The following is a 13,386-nucleotide window of genomic DNA, read 5'->3' as shown; positions in this document are numbered from 1 at the left end:
ACCTGCCAGGAGCAGATAGCTTTAGTACAAGTGTTTATTGTCTTTTCCCCAGAGGGCACATACAAATCAGGCCGGACTCCAGCTCCTAGACAAAGTCCTAATGAGGTTAGTTCACATGCGTTTAAAAACAGCTCTTCTACCAGTACCGTTACACCGAAACATTAAAAGCAAAAAAAAAAAAAAAAAAAAAAAATCCCCTGGAAGTTTCCAACAGCAAGTAATGCTAGTCACAGGTAACACGGACAGATGGTGTTAGGGGACCCAAGGGTATGTACAAGTTACCTTTAAAAGACACAGTGAGTCACTGTTATCAAGTAAGACCCCCTAGCTTGCCTGAGGGGGACAGCCCGGCCACCACGGGGGTCTGCCTGGCTGCAGCACTGTTAGCCAAAGCAGGGAGGAAGGGACAGATCACCACCAGCAGCAGCAGAGGAGGCAGCTGCTAATTGCAATCAGCCAGGGCAAGCCTTTGCCCTCCCCGGCACGGCACGGCAGTACCCTCTGCAGTGAGGAAGAGCCCTGGAGCTAACGCAGCCCTGGCTCAGCCACCGCCGTGGTGCCAAACGTGGTTCCGAGAGCTGAACTCACCCTGGGTGGAGGGAGAGGGACCAGAGGGGTGAGGGGGCAGGAAAACACCCATCCCCTGTCTGCACCCTTCGGGCTGGGAGATCCAGGTCCACCCCCAGTTGGTGGGATGGAGTGGGGGCTCTCCCTGCCCACACACAGCAGGTGCTGCTGTGGGGAAGGGGCCTTTGCTTGCATCCTCCCGAGGTTCCCGGGGCTGCCTGTGCTGAAATGGGCCAGTTCAGCCCATGCTGTTCCCCCGGCTCCTTGGCCCCCAGAGCTGCTCAGCCTGAAGCCTAGTGATGCTGGGCAAGCCAGCCAGGGTGGCAGGACCATGCCATCCCCTCCCCAGGACCGCATCCTGCCCCAGCAATGCCTGAGTAGTCCCTGACCCTCTTTTCCCAGGGGATTCGTGGTTACCCCAGGGCTGTCCTGCAGAAGGAGGGGAGCCTGCCCCAGCCCATGCTGCCAGCCTGCCCACCCTGGGGAGGCGAATCACCAAGATGAGCCTAAAAACCCAGCCAAAAACCTGCTACCAACATGCACTGCAGTAAAACCACACTGGAACAGAGGCAGCGAGTTGAACCGTGCCTCTGCCCTGCAGAGAATTCATAAACTCAGGGGCAAAGCAAAAGGAAAACCAGCAAGGTCAAAACATCCCTAATTCTACAGCCTCTGAACCCGGGGCCAGGGCAGCTCCAGCTGATGTGGTGAGCAGGGCGCGGGGCACGGGGAGCATGGCAGAGGGAAGCAGCCAGTGGTGCTGACAGGGGTGGCAAAGCTGCCCACGGGCATTGGGTAGGGGCTGGGATCACTAGTGGTTGGTGCTGCATTGCTATGGGAGCGAAGGAGCCACTGCTGGGACCCCTCCCTGAGGGGCTGGAGGCAGCTCGTGGTCCCAGGCTTTGTGCTCCAGGCAGAGGGAGCTGGAGAAGGCTTCCTTCCATGGCGTAAAACATCCCCAGGCTGGTGCAGTGGGGAGGGAAAGGAGAAGCTGCCGCGGGGGCGTGAAGCATCTCCGCTCTTCCCGGAACACCAGGAGCCAGCGCTCGGCCCCGCAGTTGCTGTCAGCCCTGCGGCAGGAAGACTTGAGACCGAGCAGAAGCTACCGAGGGGGAGAGGAGGGTGCGCAGAGCACACAGGGGTCACGGAGCTCATCCTCCAGCTGCTGCCGGGCTTCCCGCCGTGTCTTTACCAGGTGTCTTTGGTCTCCCATTACAGAAACACCGGTGGCATTTTCTCCTCCTGTGAGCTGCCCGGGGCAAATGCGTTAGGCTGGGAACTCAGTGCTGGGGTGCCTGATGTGCTCATCGGTGACGGACAGGTAGGTGGCTCGCATGCTCGGGGAGTACTGTGGGGAGAAGACACAGGGGTCAGTGTACCCCCAACCCACGATGTGTGCCACCAAGCCCCTGGCAGCCACATCCAACCCAACCCCTGCTCTGCCACATGTTGCTGAGCCACCCGGGAAAGCCTGAAGATGGTGAGGGAAGATTGGTTCCCATTTGTATTAATCCCCAATTATTCTGCCAGGCTGCCATGGGTAATGAGGCAAGAGCCTGGTCACAGCCTCTTTGAGGGCTGCAAGAGACCCCCCAGCCAAGATGCTACCCCTGCCTCAGGCTCTCGCTTTGCCCCTTCCCGCACCGCTGGGACATCGGCCAGGTTTGTCCTCCTCCACCCTCCTGACTGCAGCCCAGCAGCAAATTCAGCCCCCATCACCAAGTCTGGATGTATCCGATCCTGAGGGGCTCACACCACGATGCCAACCACAGGCTTGAGCTCCCCTCCCTGCACCAGCACGGGGCTGGTGGCACTGAAGGCACCATTGTGGGCTGGCACGGTGGTGGAGCAGGATGGGGCTTAGCCCTGACGCATGGGCAGCACCCCAGCTAGGACCGGGTCTCTGCGCCGGGGTTTTGCCCCCTGATCTTCCCCGTCCATTCACAAACCTTACCCAGGTGTGCTGGGGCTCACCGGGTGCCTGTGCCGGCAGCTGCACAGGGCCTCCCCAGGCAGGGCAAGGACCCCCACATTGGGAAGGGGCCAGCGGGGAGCTCAGGGCAGGGGCCAAACCCTCCAGCCCACCCCAACCCCCCAGCGCTGCAGAATTAAATATCTCCAGCATTTTGCAGGAGGGACACCCCAGCCAGGCATTAAGGGAGATTATCCTGAGTTTGTTATTTTGGACTGTGAAAGTCCTTCCTTAGGGATCTGAATCCTGGTTAAATTAGACCATTCAGGGCCAGGAAAAGTGCTCAAATTAATCCCCCCCATTCACCCCTCCAGGGAAGAGGCTTGCCAGCTGCCAGGTCTGCGCAATCAGATTACAGCCTCCTGCACCGGCATGGCTCCACGCTTTCACCTGATGGCAAAAATCTTCCCCAGAAGAGGTGAGCGGGGTGTCCCTGCTGCAGCAGCGTGTCCAGGGCTGCTGCTGTGCCCACGCGGGGCGAGCCGGGGGGCATTACTGCTTCAGATGGAGGCACCGAAGCAGACACAACGCTGTCAGAAAAGGAGGGAGAAAAACTGTGCCGAGAAGGGGATGCAGATGGGGACCGGTTTCCACTCCCAACGCACAGGAGCTGCGAATCCTCTTGTACCTGGGCGGGGGACAAAACGTGGCCCCGTCCCTCCCAAGCTCCCCCCCCAAGCTCCCCGCACTCTTCACAAAAGCAAACCAGCCCCACGGGAAAGGGGATGGGAGGAGGCACGGAGGAGGGGAAGGAGGATGGGAACCCAGCTGCTGCCCCAGGAGAAGGAGGGAGGAAGAAGTGGTTGAACTTACTCTTGATGGGCAACTTAGCTCCAAAATAATTGATGCAAAAAAAAAAAAGGAAAAAAAAAAAAGGAAAAAAAAAAGGAAAAAGAAATAAAAAAATAAAGCAGGCATTAACAGACAGAGTGGGTTTAAAGAAACAGCAGGGAAATGTAAACATGCATGGGTGACTGTGAAGCATCCTTTGAAAATCAAAATAAGTAAGAAATAAAGCAAAGAGCAGCTGACGGGAAGACTATTTTGGTCCCCTCTGAGCACGTGGCTGGTGACCTCTCCTCACAGCCTCTGCGGGCTGGCTGGGAACTGGGTTAGTGAGTCGACAGGAGGGATGCTCTCGGTAGATAGGGCACGTCCTCTGCAAGGGCAGGAGGAGGGGGCCAAGCTCACCCATCCCCATCCCCACCCCATCACACCTAGTCGGTGCCCCGGGCCAGCGGCTTTCTGGCAAAGCAGAGGGGCTCCATGCCACCTGGCTAACCCCCCCAGCCCCCCAGCCCATCACAAGAAGGACTTGGCCTCAGCCGTGCACCATACCGTGGGTGGGGGAGAACCTCTGCCGATGAGGGGGACGTTCTCATAGCGCGGGTTTCCACCGAAGAGCACAGCTTGGTTCCTGGAGGGGGAGAGCCCATCAGAGCCAGGGGCACAGCGAGACCCCCACCATCACCCGGTGCCCCCAGTGTGAGGTGATGCTCCCTCGCCAAGGCGGGGAGGACCCAAGGGTCAGTGTCTCCGGGAAAGGGGTCTCACATGTACTCGGAGACGGGGGCGTTGGAGATGGTCTGTGCCGGGGGGTGCAGGCTGCTCTGGCTGCCCAGGCTGCTGCTGTAGCTGCAGAAGCTGCGGAGCTGCCCCCGGGCCGGGTTGTGGGTGGCGATGCGACGCGCCTGTGGGTTGAAGGGGTCTTCCTCATCCATGTCGTCGTAGTCCCGGTCCCTGTGGGGACAAGGCAACCATGCTAACCCCCTGGCCCCCAAGGCAACTTCCCTGCTGTGGCCAGCTCGTGCCACACGTGCCCCTGCTGAAGGCAGGATGGTTGTGCCGGCAGCGGCCGCGGCCAGACCCACCTGCCAGTTATGTGCTTCCAGGCACGTGGCGTGGCACAGATGATGGTGGAGAAGGAGGCGGCCACCAGCAGGGAGAAGAGGACCAGGTAGAGCAAACCCTCTACCCCGTCGTAGCAGATGCCAATGAGGGCGTCGAGGTAGTCCTGCAGCAGGAGATGAGGTACGGCAGGGCTGGTGGCGGATAGGGGGTGACCCCAGGAGCACTGTATCGCCCCAACCTGGACCCCCACTCACCTTGTGCAGCCCCCGGCAGTCCAACATGGCCGTGAGCTGGTGCAGGCTGGTCTCTGAGGAGTTGAGGAGCTGCTGGACCCCCAGCAGGTCTTTCTGCAGGAGATGGGGGTGGGAGGGTCAGGGCAGTGCTGGGCAGGATGGGGAGCAGAAGGGGGGACATGGAGCCCTGACTCCCCCCAACCCCATACCTCTGCTGTTGGGAAGAGGGGCAGCGCAAACTGTATCAGGCCCTGGATCTGGATCTGCATGGTGGTGAGTGAGCGCTGGAAGACGGTGAGAGCCTGCGAGGGGGGAGCGGTCAGAGCCACCCAGCCCTCGGGGACACCCCTCTGCCCCAGACAGCACAAACTGGGGTGCCCAGCTCCCCCATACCTGCTGGAAGGGGTTGCTCAGGCTCTGGTCGCAGTACAGGTAATAGTGCACCACCACTGCAAAGCGAACAGGAGATGTCGGTATGAGTTACCCGATGGGGCGTAGAGCACAGCACGGGGGTGGCAGAACAGCAGCGGAGAGCACCGGACCCCAGGCAGGTTTGGGGGAGCACTGGGGTCCTGCCCCAGGGACACCTCTGCCCTGTGGCTAGCTCTCACCCATGCTGATGTCGCTCTCTGTCTGGTTTATGATGAACTTGTCTGGGGCCACGCAGAAGTCACTGGTGCCCTGCAGGGACGAGAAGGACACTGTCAGGGTTGGGAAGGATGGGACAGATGCCCTCAGCCCTCGGCTCTGCCCTGGCACAGCCGGTACCACCCCTCCCCTCCCGGCCACGCTCACCACTGCTGCCGCCGTGTCCACGGCCATGGAGGCCCAGCTGAGGATCAGCGTCAGCAGCCCGCAACACAGCATCCTGCAGGGAGAGGGGCAAGAACGCTGCGGGGTCTGGCTCTGCTCCCTTCGGTGGCTCCAGCATCCCCGCGCCACGCTGCAGGGTACTCACGTGGTGAGGAGGCAGCGGGAGCGCTTGGCCAGCCCCAGGCAGGCCAGGAGGCAGACGGTGAGGACGAGGATGAAGAAGAGGAGATAAGCCAACCACCTGGGCACAGAGAAAGGCTCCGTCACGCGCGCCCACCTCCCCAGCCCCACCGGCAGGTGCTGTGGCAGCCCAGTGCCGTGGCCCTGCTCACCGGTAATACTCAACGTAGGCGATGTGGCCGGCCAGTGCGGTGAGGTCCGTGCTGGTGCCCTGCCAGACGGGCAGCCCCGAGAGCTGCAGGACGATGCTGCCGGCCAACTGCTGCATGAACTTAAGGGTCTGCAGGTAGTCCCCCCGCGAGGCCAGGAGCTCATTCAGCCGTGCCAGGTGCTGCTCCAGGCCCACCTGCATCTGCAGCGTGGTGACTGCCACCTGGGGACGGCGTTGATGGTCAGTCCCACTGCGATGGCACCGGGGGCTTCCCTGCCGTCAGCCTGGCACCCGGCAGAGCTGTTTGCTCCATCCCTGGGATGCTCTCCCGGCGCAAGAGCAGCCCCACATCAACCCACTGTGCTCGAGCTGGATCCATCCTTCTGGACAGCCCCAGCACAGCCACCCTGGCCCTCCCTGGCCACAAAGGCCCTATTCTGCAGGGTGACGTCACCCTCCCGCGCGCGGTGTGGCATGACCGTCCCAGGGCCTCGGCCAGAGCAGGCAGGGCTCAGCCGGCAGTGCCGGACACCTCCCTCCCCAGGGCTTCAACCGAACCCAGAATGGAGGATCAATGTGACCCAGGGGGACATGGAGGGGGTTGGATGGGGGGATGCTGCCTCACGGCCCTACCAGTGAGTCAATGCTGGTCAGGGTGTGGTTGGCATGGTCCAGGGCGTAGAGCAGCTGGTACACCCCATCGTTGGTCTCGCTGTTCCCGTAGAAGCCGATGCCAACGGCCGCACTGTGGGCAGAGAGGGGACCCCCAATGAGCGGGGAGGGGAAAGGCTCACCCCAACATGAGTGCCTTGCTGTGTGGCCAGGGAGGGTCTGGGGACACCAACTGGAGAGGGGATACTCCTGGGAGCATCCCAGTTTTGGGGAGCCCCCCTACTCCCAGCAGGGCAGAGACAAAGCAGACGGGACAGGGGCAGCACCATGATGGGGACCCGCTCCCTGCCAATGTCCACAGGGCCTGGGGACACTCTAGCCCGGAGCTGCTCTGTGGGCTGGACACAGCAGGTTTGAAGCTTTTCCTGCCAAACCCTGAGAGACTGAGGGTGGAGGGGCCGGGCAAAGCAGGTTAGGGGAATCCACTGGGACCAACATGCTCCCAAATAAACCTGCTCCTGGGCTCAGCCCCAGGAGGGCAGGTGGGTGGCAGCTGGAGGCTGTGCCACAGCCACTCCAAGCCCCACGCTGAGCTCCCCATGGCCGCTTCGGTGCTCCCTGGCACCTGGCGTGCCAGCGGGTGAAACCAGGCTGGAGATCGGAGCTGGCTTGGAGGAGGGATGTGTCAGTGCCCTGGTCAGCCATGTGCCTGCAGGTGGCCAGTGCACACGATGATGCTCCCTCCCTCCCCGCGGCAGATGCCAATAAAACCGACAGACAATGGCCCCTTCGCCATGATTAGGCCTTTAACAGCCACAAACAGGCTCAGCGTGGCTGCTGAGGGGTTCAAAGCCCCTGGGGAGCTGCAGAAGGACCCCCTGTGGGCGGCCGACGGGTGCCCCAGCCCTCTCGCCATGCTCCATGGGGTGCCCTGAGGCCGGAGGAGCAGGAGGACGCCAAGCTCATTAGTGCCTTTTCCCTGCTTCGTACAATGCTCGCAGGCAGCCATCTCGCTCCGCCCAGGCAAAACCAGCCCCTTTGTCTGGCGAGTGGGTCGTGGCTGGGCGGCCAAAGGGCCCCGTGTCCCATCCAGTCCCGCCACGGCCAGGCCTGCCAGGGGGCACATGGGCCGGCTGGTGGGGTGTCCTCCCAGCCACGGGCTGCCAAAAACTGAGACAGGCTTGGGAAGCCACCAGAGCGCTGCCGGGTGAAGAAGCATCCCCTCGCCTAATTGCTCCGGTTGCAATTAAAGGCAGGCGTGTGCGGGACCTGCCAGCTGGGTCATGCTGCTGCCCGCCATCTGCTCCGGGCTGGGATTAGTGTCCCGGCACCGCTCCTGCCTGGGATTAGCCAGGAAGGCAGCATGGCTGGGGGGGGGACAGGGACAGGGCTGGCCTGCGGCTGGTCCCCAGGGCTGCCCCAGCATCAGTGGCTGTGCAGAAGGAGGCAGGGATGGACCGTTATTTAATTGCACAGATCAAACTGAAGTGACTCATAGCTGGAGCACAGAGCCCCCTCAGTGATGGGGGGATGGCACCGGGTCCCTGTCCCCGTCCTCACCAGCAGATGAGCCCAGCGGTGACAGCCATCCAGGTGACACAGCAGGAGTGGGGCCGCTTGGTTTCGGGCTCCTGGTCCCTTTTGCAGCAGCACAGGCAGATCAGGTAGACGGTGAGGAAGAGGAGGTTGAGGCCGAGGCAGACAGCGGCCACCAAGCCCAGGAAAAGCAGCGACTGGGGAGGAGAGAGGGGACAGTCAGCGCCCGAGCCCGTCACGTGCTGCAGAGCGCCCGGTGGCAGGCAGGATGCAGCCACATCCCGCACCCCACGGGATGGTCACACGGCGAAAAAGGAACCGTGGCTGCTCCCGCTCCGACGCTGGGCCACCAAGCTGCGGGTCCCGGCAACCGGCGGGCAGCGGCCCCTTCGAGGGGTGGTGGTGCACTGGCGGTGCGCCCCCCGCCCCCCCATTTAGGGTTCCCGCCCCGGGATGCCAAGGAAGGGCTGCAACGGGTACCAGGAGCCCGCGCCGCCGAGACAAGGGGTGACCTCTGCGCACCGGGGGGTGGGCAGCGGCAGGGCCGGGGGGGCAGCGGGGGGGGCAGCGGGAGGCCGGGGGTGCCGGTGCCGGCTGGCCCGGCGGGGGGGCCCCGCTGCCCGCCCGCGGAAGAAGGGCGCTTTGTGCGGCCGTGAGATCAGAGCTGGCGCCGGGATGAAAGGAGGCGGGGAGAGGGGGGGACACGGGGAGCCCCAGACGGGACCCCCGCCCGGGGAGGGCTCGGGGCGCGGGGCGGCGCGTGGCCGCCGGGGTCGGTACCTGCTGGTAGTCGGGGTCCCGCGGTCGGAAGGCGGCGGGCACGGGCTGGAGGTGCAGGCCGCGGTGCGGCAGCCCGTGCAGCCAGCCCACCCACCAGGGCACCAGGTAGTCGGCGCGGGCGGGCGGCATGGCGGGGCCGCGGGCCGCGCTGGGCCGCCGATGGCGGGGGGCACCGCGCCGCCACGCCGCGGGGCTCGCCCCGCCCCGCCCGGCCCCGCCCCGCCCGGCCCCGCCCCGCTCGGCCCCGCCCCGCCCCGCTCGGCCCCGCCGCTCGCAGCCGGCGCGGCTCAGCGCTCCCCCTATAGACACCGCGCCCCGTCCCCGCCCCGCTATAGGGGCACTGCACCTCCGCGTGTCCCCGCTGTGGGGGCACCGCTCCCCATCGTCCCCCTGCCATAGGGGCACTACTTCCCCATAACCACCCGTCCATATGGACGCCGCACCCCATCAGCAGCCCACCGTACCTCAGCATCTCCGTGCTATAGGGGCATGGCACCCCTTCACCCATCTGCTATAGGGCACCACACCTCACCCCCCCCCGCTATAGGGGCACTGCACCACATCACTGCTCTGCTATAGGGGCACCACTCTCCCATCACCAGCCCGCTATAGAGGCATGGCACCCCTTCACCAACCTGCTATAGGGGTACTGCACCCTGTCACTGCCCTGCTATAGGGGCACCACACCCCATCACCACCAGCCATGGGCCACATGCTATAGGGAAGGGACACCTCATAGGGGACAGGCTCGCAGCCACCCACAGCGCAGGGGCTGTTCTAGACCCTGCTCTGGTGGGCATGGCGCAGCCAGGACCCATCATGCTGTGTCCCCACAGCTGCCCGCAGGCAACTGCCACGCAGGGCTGAAACACCGGCCACACTGGGGCTGGGCCTCTGGGAAGGAGCCCACGGCTGGGGCACAGACCAGGACTGGGTCCCGAACCCCAAACAGCAAGCCAGGCCCCGGCGGGGCCACCCCCCGAAGCAGAGCGACAGTGATGGTTTGAGCTGTGTGCTGTTGGGGAGAAACCAAACGAGACTCCAGGGAACAGTTCAAGGTTTTTATTGTAACAAACACAGAGGAACCAACGTGCGAATGGCTCATTTCAGCTCCTTCACGGCCAAACCTGGGGAGGAGAAAAGAGATGACCTGATGGTTGGAGAGGTGTGCTCACCGCCCAGGCCGGGCGCCGGCAGCCAAGGCTCATCGCAGGGTCCGCCATGGGGGGCACAGCAGCGGAAGGGGCGCTTGGAGCCCTGCAGAGCAGTGGCAGCATTTACCCAGGCACAGTAGATGGCGGTGCCAGTTCCATGGACAGCATAACAGAGCGGCCTGAATACGCCAGTGACCCGGGATGCTGCCCACCTCAACCCAGCCTGCCCGCTGCCCCCGGCCCAGCACCGGACGGCTCCCTTCTGACACCAAGCCATACCTGGGGGAAGGGACTGCTTCAGCTTCTCGGCCTTCTCCTTGTCCGTAATGACCAGGGTGTACAGATACCGGCTGCAGCGCACCTTGAACTTCACATTGTCCTTGTTCTTCTTGATCTTGACCGCTGCAGGATTAAGGAACAGGTGAGCAGGACAGCAGTGACCCCACCCCAACTTGTCCCCCCTCACCCGAGCTGTGATGAGGATTACAGCCCTGCCTGGCCCATCAGCACTAAGTAAAATAAAATAAATAATAATAAAAAGTATTTTTTATACACCACTGTTGCCCACCACCTACAGCCCCAGCCCCAGCAGTCAGTCTGCCATCTCAGAGAGATGCTGCACAGTTTTCTGGAAGCCAAGAGCTTTATTTTGAGGCTGTTGCGCTTCACAGCAGTTTACAACAAGCAACATGAAATATTTACTGTGTTGGAAATTTGCAGTGGAGCGTGACAGTTAACAACGCGCTCGTTATTTGCCCATGTCATCTTCTGCAACCAACGAGCTGCACTGGAGCTCGGAACATGGCTCCAAACGCTGCACCCAGTGCCTCCAATCTCCTTTCTATCCCCCCTAGGCCATTTTATCTAAGCAGCTTGCTCAAAGCCACAGTCAGTTCCCCTCCTTCCCTGTGGCAGAGCCCTTGCAGCTCAGCATTACAAGAGCTGCTGCAAACACTGGAGCAAGTTGAAGGCATGGGAATGCTTTGTAAGGGGCTGTCATCAGCTACAGCAGCATTTCAGTGTTGAACTACCCCTGCTCACCCACAGCAGTGAGTTAACAAAACGTTTCCAGAATGAAAGAGCCTCTTCCCCTTGACAGCTAGATCCAAATAAGCAAGAGAAGCAAGGAAAACTTTTCATGCATTGTTAAATACAGAGACAAGGCATTTCTAGTGTTTCAATTATAACAGCCTTTGGGTTTGCAACAAAAGAGAACTCAAGTTTGAATATGACTCACTTGACATTCTGATACACCTCCCCAGCGTCTGACATCTTGTAGCTTTTTGAAGACTACAGCAAGTCAGAGGCAGGGCAGTGTTTCCAAATAGTTCCAGTGAACTGCAGCTGGGGCTTGGTCAAAACACTGTGGGGTGAGGAGCAGGATTCGAAGAAGCGTGGCTGAGTGGGTGTTGGGAGCCCTATTCCACGGAGGATCCCAGTCCCTGATAGCAGACCGTGTCACAGCACCCCTCTGCCCAGCATGGCTTTGCTCACAGGCAGCAACGTCAGTCAACACTGAGCAAAAAGCCACTTTAAGTATCACCGATTCTGTGCGTAACAAAGCCTCAGCAACACATATCCCTCAGCGCTTCCAAGCCGAGGAGGTCCTCAGTGTCCATGAGGATGCATGGCCCCCCATCCCTGCTCCAGCAGGGGAAGAACGGCTCCTATGCCGGACCACCCCCCCCCTTGCTCCGGCCCCCGAGACAGAGCGGCCTCAGCACTCACACTTTGCATCCTTCCTCCTGGCTGTCAGCAGAAAGTCTTTAATCTCCTCAATCTTGCGAGGCTGAAAAAGAAAAGAGACTCAGCGTGCAGAGAACAGCCGAAAGCTCACTCCCCAACTTCTGCAAGCGCCCCAGGGTCGCTGGGCGTCCCGACTCCCAGAGCCAAGCCCCTCCAGGAGCCGTCCCGAGGCATGTGGCGTCTGCCTTGCCACCAGCCAGGTCAGGGAGAGCCCCTCCTCCGGCAGCACGACCGTGCCCCTGCCAGAAGCCAACACGGGAATCGGCACCGTAACCCCCAGTACGCAGGGTGCTGACGGCACCCCCCCCACACACCCCAGGCGAGGCCAGGCAAGCCAGGGACACCCCCTCCCCCGCAATGCTGTTGTGCCGAGGGCAGCCCCCAGCCTCACGGGGCGAGGTGAGGCCTACGCGCCCCCCGGCCCCCCAAGGGCCCCCTCACCATGGTTCCAGGCCGGGCTCAGAGCGCTCCAACCTGCGGCAGAAACAACCCAAAATGGCGTCAGCGCAATCCCAACGCCCAACAACCGCCTCTCACCATCGGCCTCCCCGCGCCCAACCCGCGCCCACCCTCCACCAGCGAGTCATCCCGCCTCCTCTCTCCCCCCCCCCCCGCCCTCCCCGGGGCCGCCCAGGCCCGTACGGCGGCGGATGGCGGCGGATCTCCTCTCCCCCCCCCATCGCCACTTCATACTTCCAACGACAGTGTCTGCTCACGGACCGGAAGCGCGCGGGCACTTCCGCACCCGGCTCTTAGCCCCGCCCCCTCGGGCGCCGCTACGGCTGGCGCGGAGGGACACTCCACACCGTATCGCGCTCGCGGACGCCGCTCCTGTGATGAGTTAGCGGGGTCTCAGCCTCCTCCGCACCGTAACGGGGGGTGTGCGGGCTGCACCGGGCAGCATCGGCCGCCCCGATCTCTCCGGGCACCGCCGCGAACGAGGGGCACGGCCGTGTGGGCGGGCTGTTTGCATCCTCCGAGCCCCAGCATGTCTTGGGGGGCCCTGCATCCTCCGGGCCCCAGCACCAGGGCCCCCCAAGACACGCTGGGGCTCGATGGCTCGGGTAGAGCTGTAATGGAGCAGCTCTGCCACAAGAGAGAGCTTCAGCCACGCTCAAAACCCCAAAACCACCCCAACCTCCTGCAAGAATCCTTGGGGAAGGGTGGGAAGGCAAGGGACCCCATCCTGTCCCTACACCCCCTCGGTCCCTCTTGCCCTGTCCCCATCACCCTGTGCCCTTCACCCTGTCCCCATCGCCCTGTTGCTCATCACCTATCCTTGTCACCCTGTCCCCATCACCCGGAGCCCACCTATGCCCATCACCCTGTCCCCATTGCCCTGTGCCCATCCCTCTGTCCACATCACCATGTGCTCATCACCCTGTGCCCATCGTCCTGTCCCCTTCACCTTGTGCCCTTTACCCTGTCCCCATCATCCTGTGCCCACCTGTGCCCTTCACCCTGTCCCCGTCACCCTGCATCCCACAGCCCTCCCACCCAGGCACACTGACAGCTCCCAGTATCACACTAAGACCTGTTACTGGGATGAAGCCTGCAGGCAGGGTGGGAGCTGCGGGGCTCCCACTGAGGGGAGGCTTTTTGGGTGGGAGGAGTCTCCCTTGCCACCAAATGAGTTTTTTAATTGTTTGATTTACTTATCTCATCTCTGATGAGCTGATCTACTCTGCTGCCTTTTAATTGCTTCAAAAGTTGAGCAGTTTTTCATGTTTTAAGGAGTGCTGAATTGTATAATTAAAACACTAACAGTGTAAATCAACAGTGCAGAAGAAA

The 13,386-nt window shown here is 62.1% G+C and overlaps 2 protein-coding genes across 4 annotated transcripts; both read right to left on the bottom strand.

Moving 5' to 3' along the window:
- Nucleotides 1-17: 17 nt before the first annotated feature.
- TTYH2 (tweety family member 2) lies at nucleotides 18-8,911 on the bottom strand. The gene is made up of 14 exons (XM_055796538.1): nucleotides 8,696-8,911; nucleotides 7,940-8,112; nucleotides 6,401-6,512; nucleotides 5,769-5,989; nucleotides 5,582-5,677; nucleotides 5,419-5,491; nucleotides 5,235-5,304; nucleotides 5,017-5,072; nucleotides 4,833-4,925; nucleotides 4,645-4,737; nucleotides 4,411-4,553; nucleotides 4,094-4,279; nucleotides 3,878-3,956; nucleotides 18-1,915 (listed from the first exon to the last, which is right to left on the bottom strand). Exons 1-14 carry the CDS (start codon nucleotides 8,822-8,824, stop codon nucleotides 1,835-1,837), a joined length of 1,605 nt encoding a protein of 534 aa, XP_055652513.1. The 5' UTR covers nucleotides 8,825-8,911; the 3' UTR covers nucleotides 18-1,834.
- An 831-nt stretch (nucleotides 8,912-9,742) lies between these two features.
- On the bottom strand, nucleotides 9,743-12,402 carry RPL38 (ribosomal protein L38). 3 transcript variants are annotated; one of them, XM_055797600.1, is made up of 5 exons: nucleotides 12,293-12,402; nucleotides 12,037-12,069; nucleotides 11,578-11,638; nucleotides 10,129-10,251; nucleotides 9,743-9,822 (listed from the first exon to the last, which is right to left on the bottom strand). In XM_055797600.1, exons 2-5 carry the CDS (start codon nucleotides 12,037-12,039, stop codon nucleotides 9,797-9,799), a joined length of 213 nt encoding a protein of 70 aa, XP_055653575.1. In that variant the 5' UTR covers nucleotides 12,040-12,069; nucleotides 12,293-12,402; the 3' UTR covers nucleotides 9,743-9,796. The 3 variants fall into 3 exon arrangements, with proteins under 3 accessions (XP_055653575.1, XP_055653577.1, XP_055653578.1); XM_055797602.1 differs by having other exon boundaries at nucleotides 12,289-12,336; XM_055797603.1 differs by lacking the exon at nucleotides 12,293-12,402 and adding an exon at nucleotides 12,238-12,256.
- Between the last annotated feature and the right edge of the window lie 984 nt (nucleotides 12,403-13,386).

Source organism: Falco peregrinus, chromosome 2 (genome assembly GCF_023634155.1).
Source record: "Falco peregrinus isolate bFalPer1 chromosome 2, bFalPer1.pri, whole genome shotgun sequence".
NCBI lineage: Eukaryota > Metazoa > Chordata > Aves > Falconiformes > Falconidae > Falco > Falco peregrinus.
Note: the sequence above shows the minus strand (reverse complement) of the source record. Positions and strands in the feature narration are given on the sequence as shown.

Excerpts from the sequence above, each read along its gene's own strand:
- TTYH2 (XM_055796538.1), bottom strand. The coding sequence starts at position 8,824 with ATGCCGCCCGCCCGCGCCGACTACCTGGTGCCCTGGTGGGTGGGCTGG. Across the intron at positions 5,305-5,418 it reads TGGACACGGCGGCAGCAGTG|GGCACCAGTGACTTCTGCGT; the intron begins GTGAGCGTGGCC and ends TCGTCCCTGCAG. Across the intron at positions 4,280-4,410 it reads TGGAAGCACATAACTGGCAG|GGACCGGGACTACGACGACA; the intron begins GTGGGTCTGGCC and ends TTGTCCCCACAG.
- RPL38 (XM_055797600.1), bottom strand. Across the intron at positions 10,252-11,577 it reads CAGGAGGAAGGATGCAAAGT|CGGTCAAGATCAAGAAGAAC; the intron begins GTGAGTGCTGAG and ends TTAATCCTGCAG. Across the intron at positions 9,823-10,128 it reads GAAGCAGTCCCTTCCCCCAG|GTTTGGCCGTGAAGGAGCTG; the intron begins GTATGGCTTGGT and ends TCTCCTCCCCAG.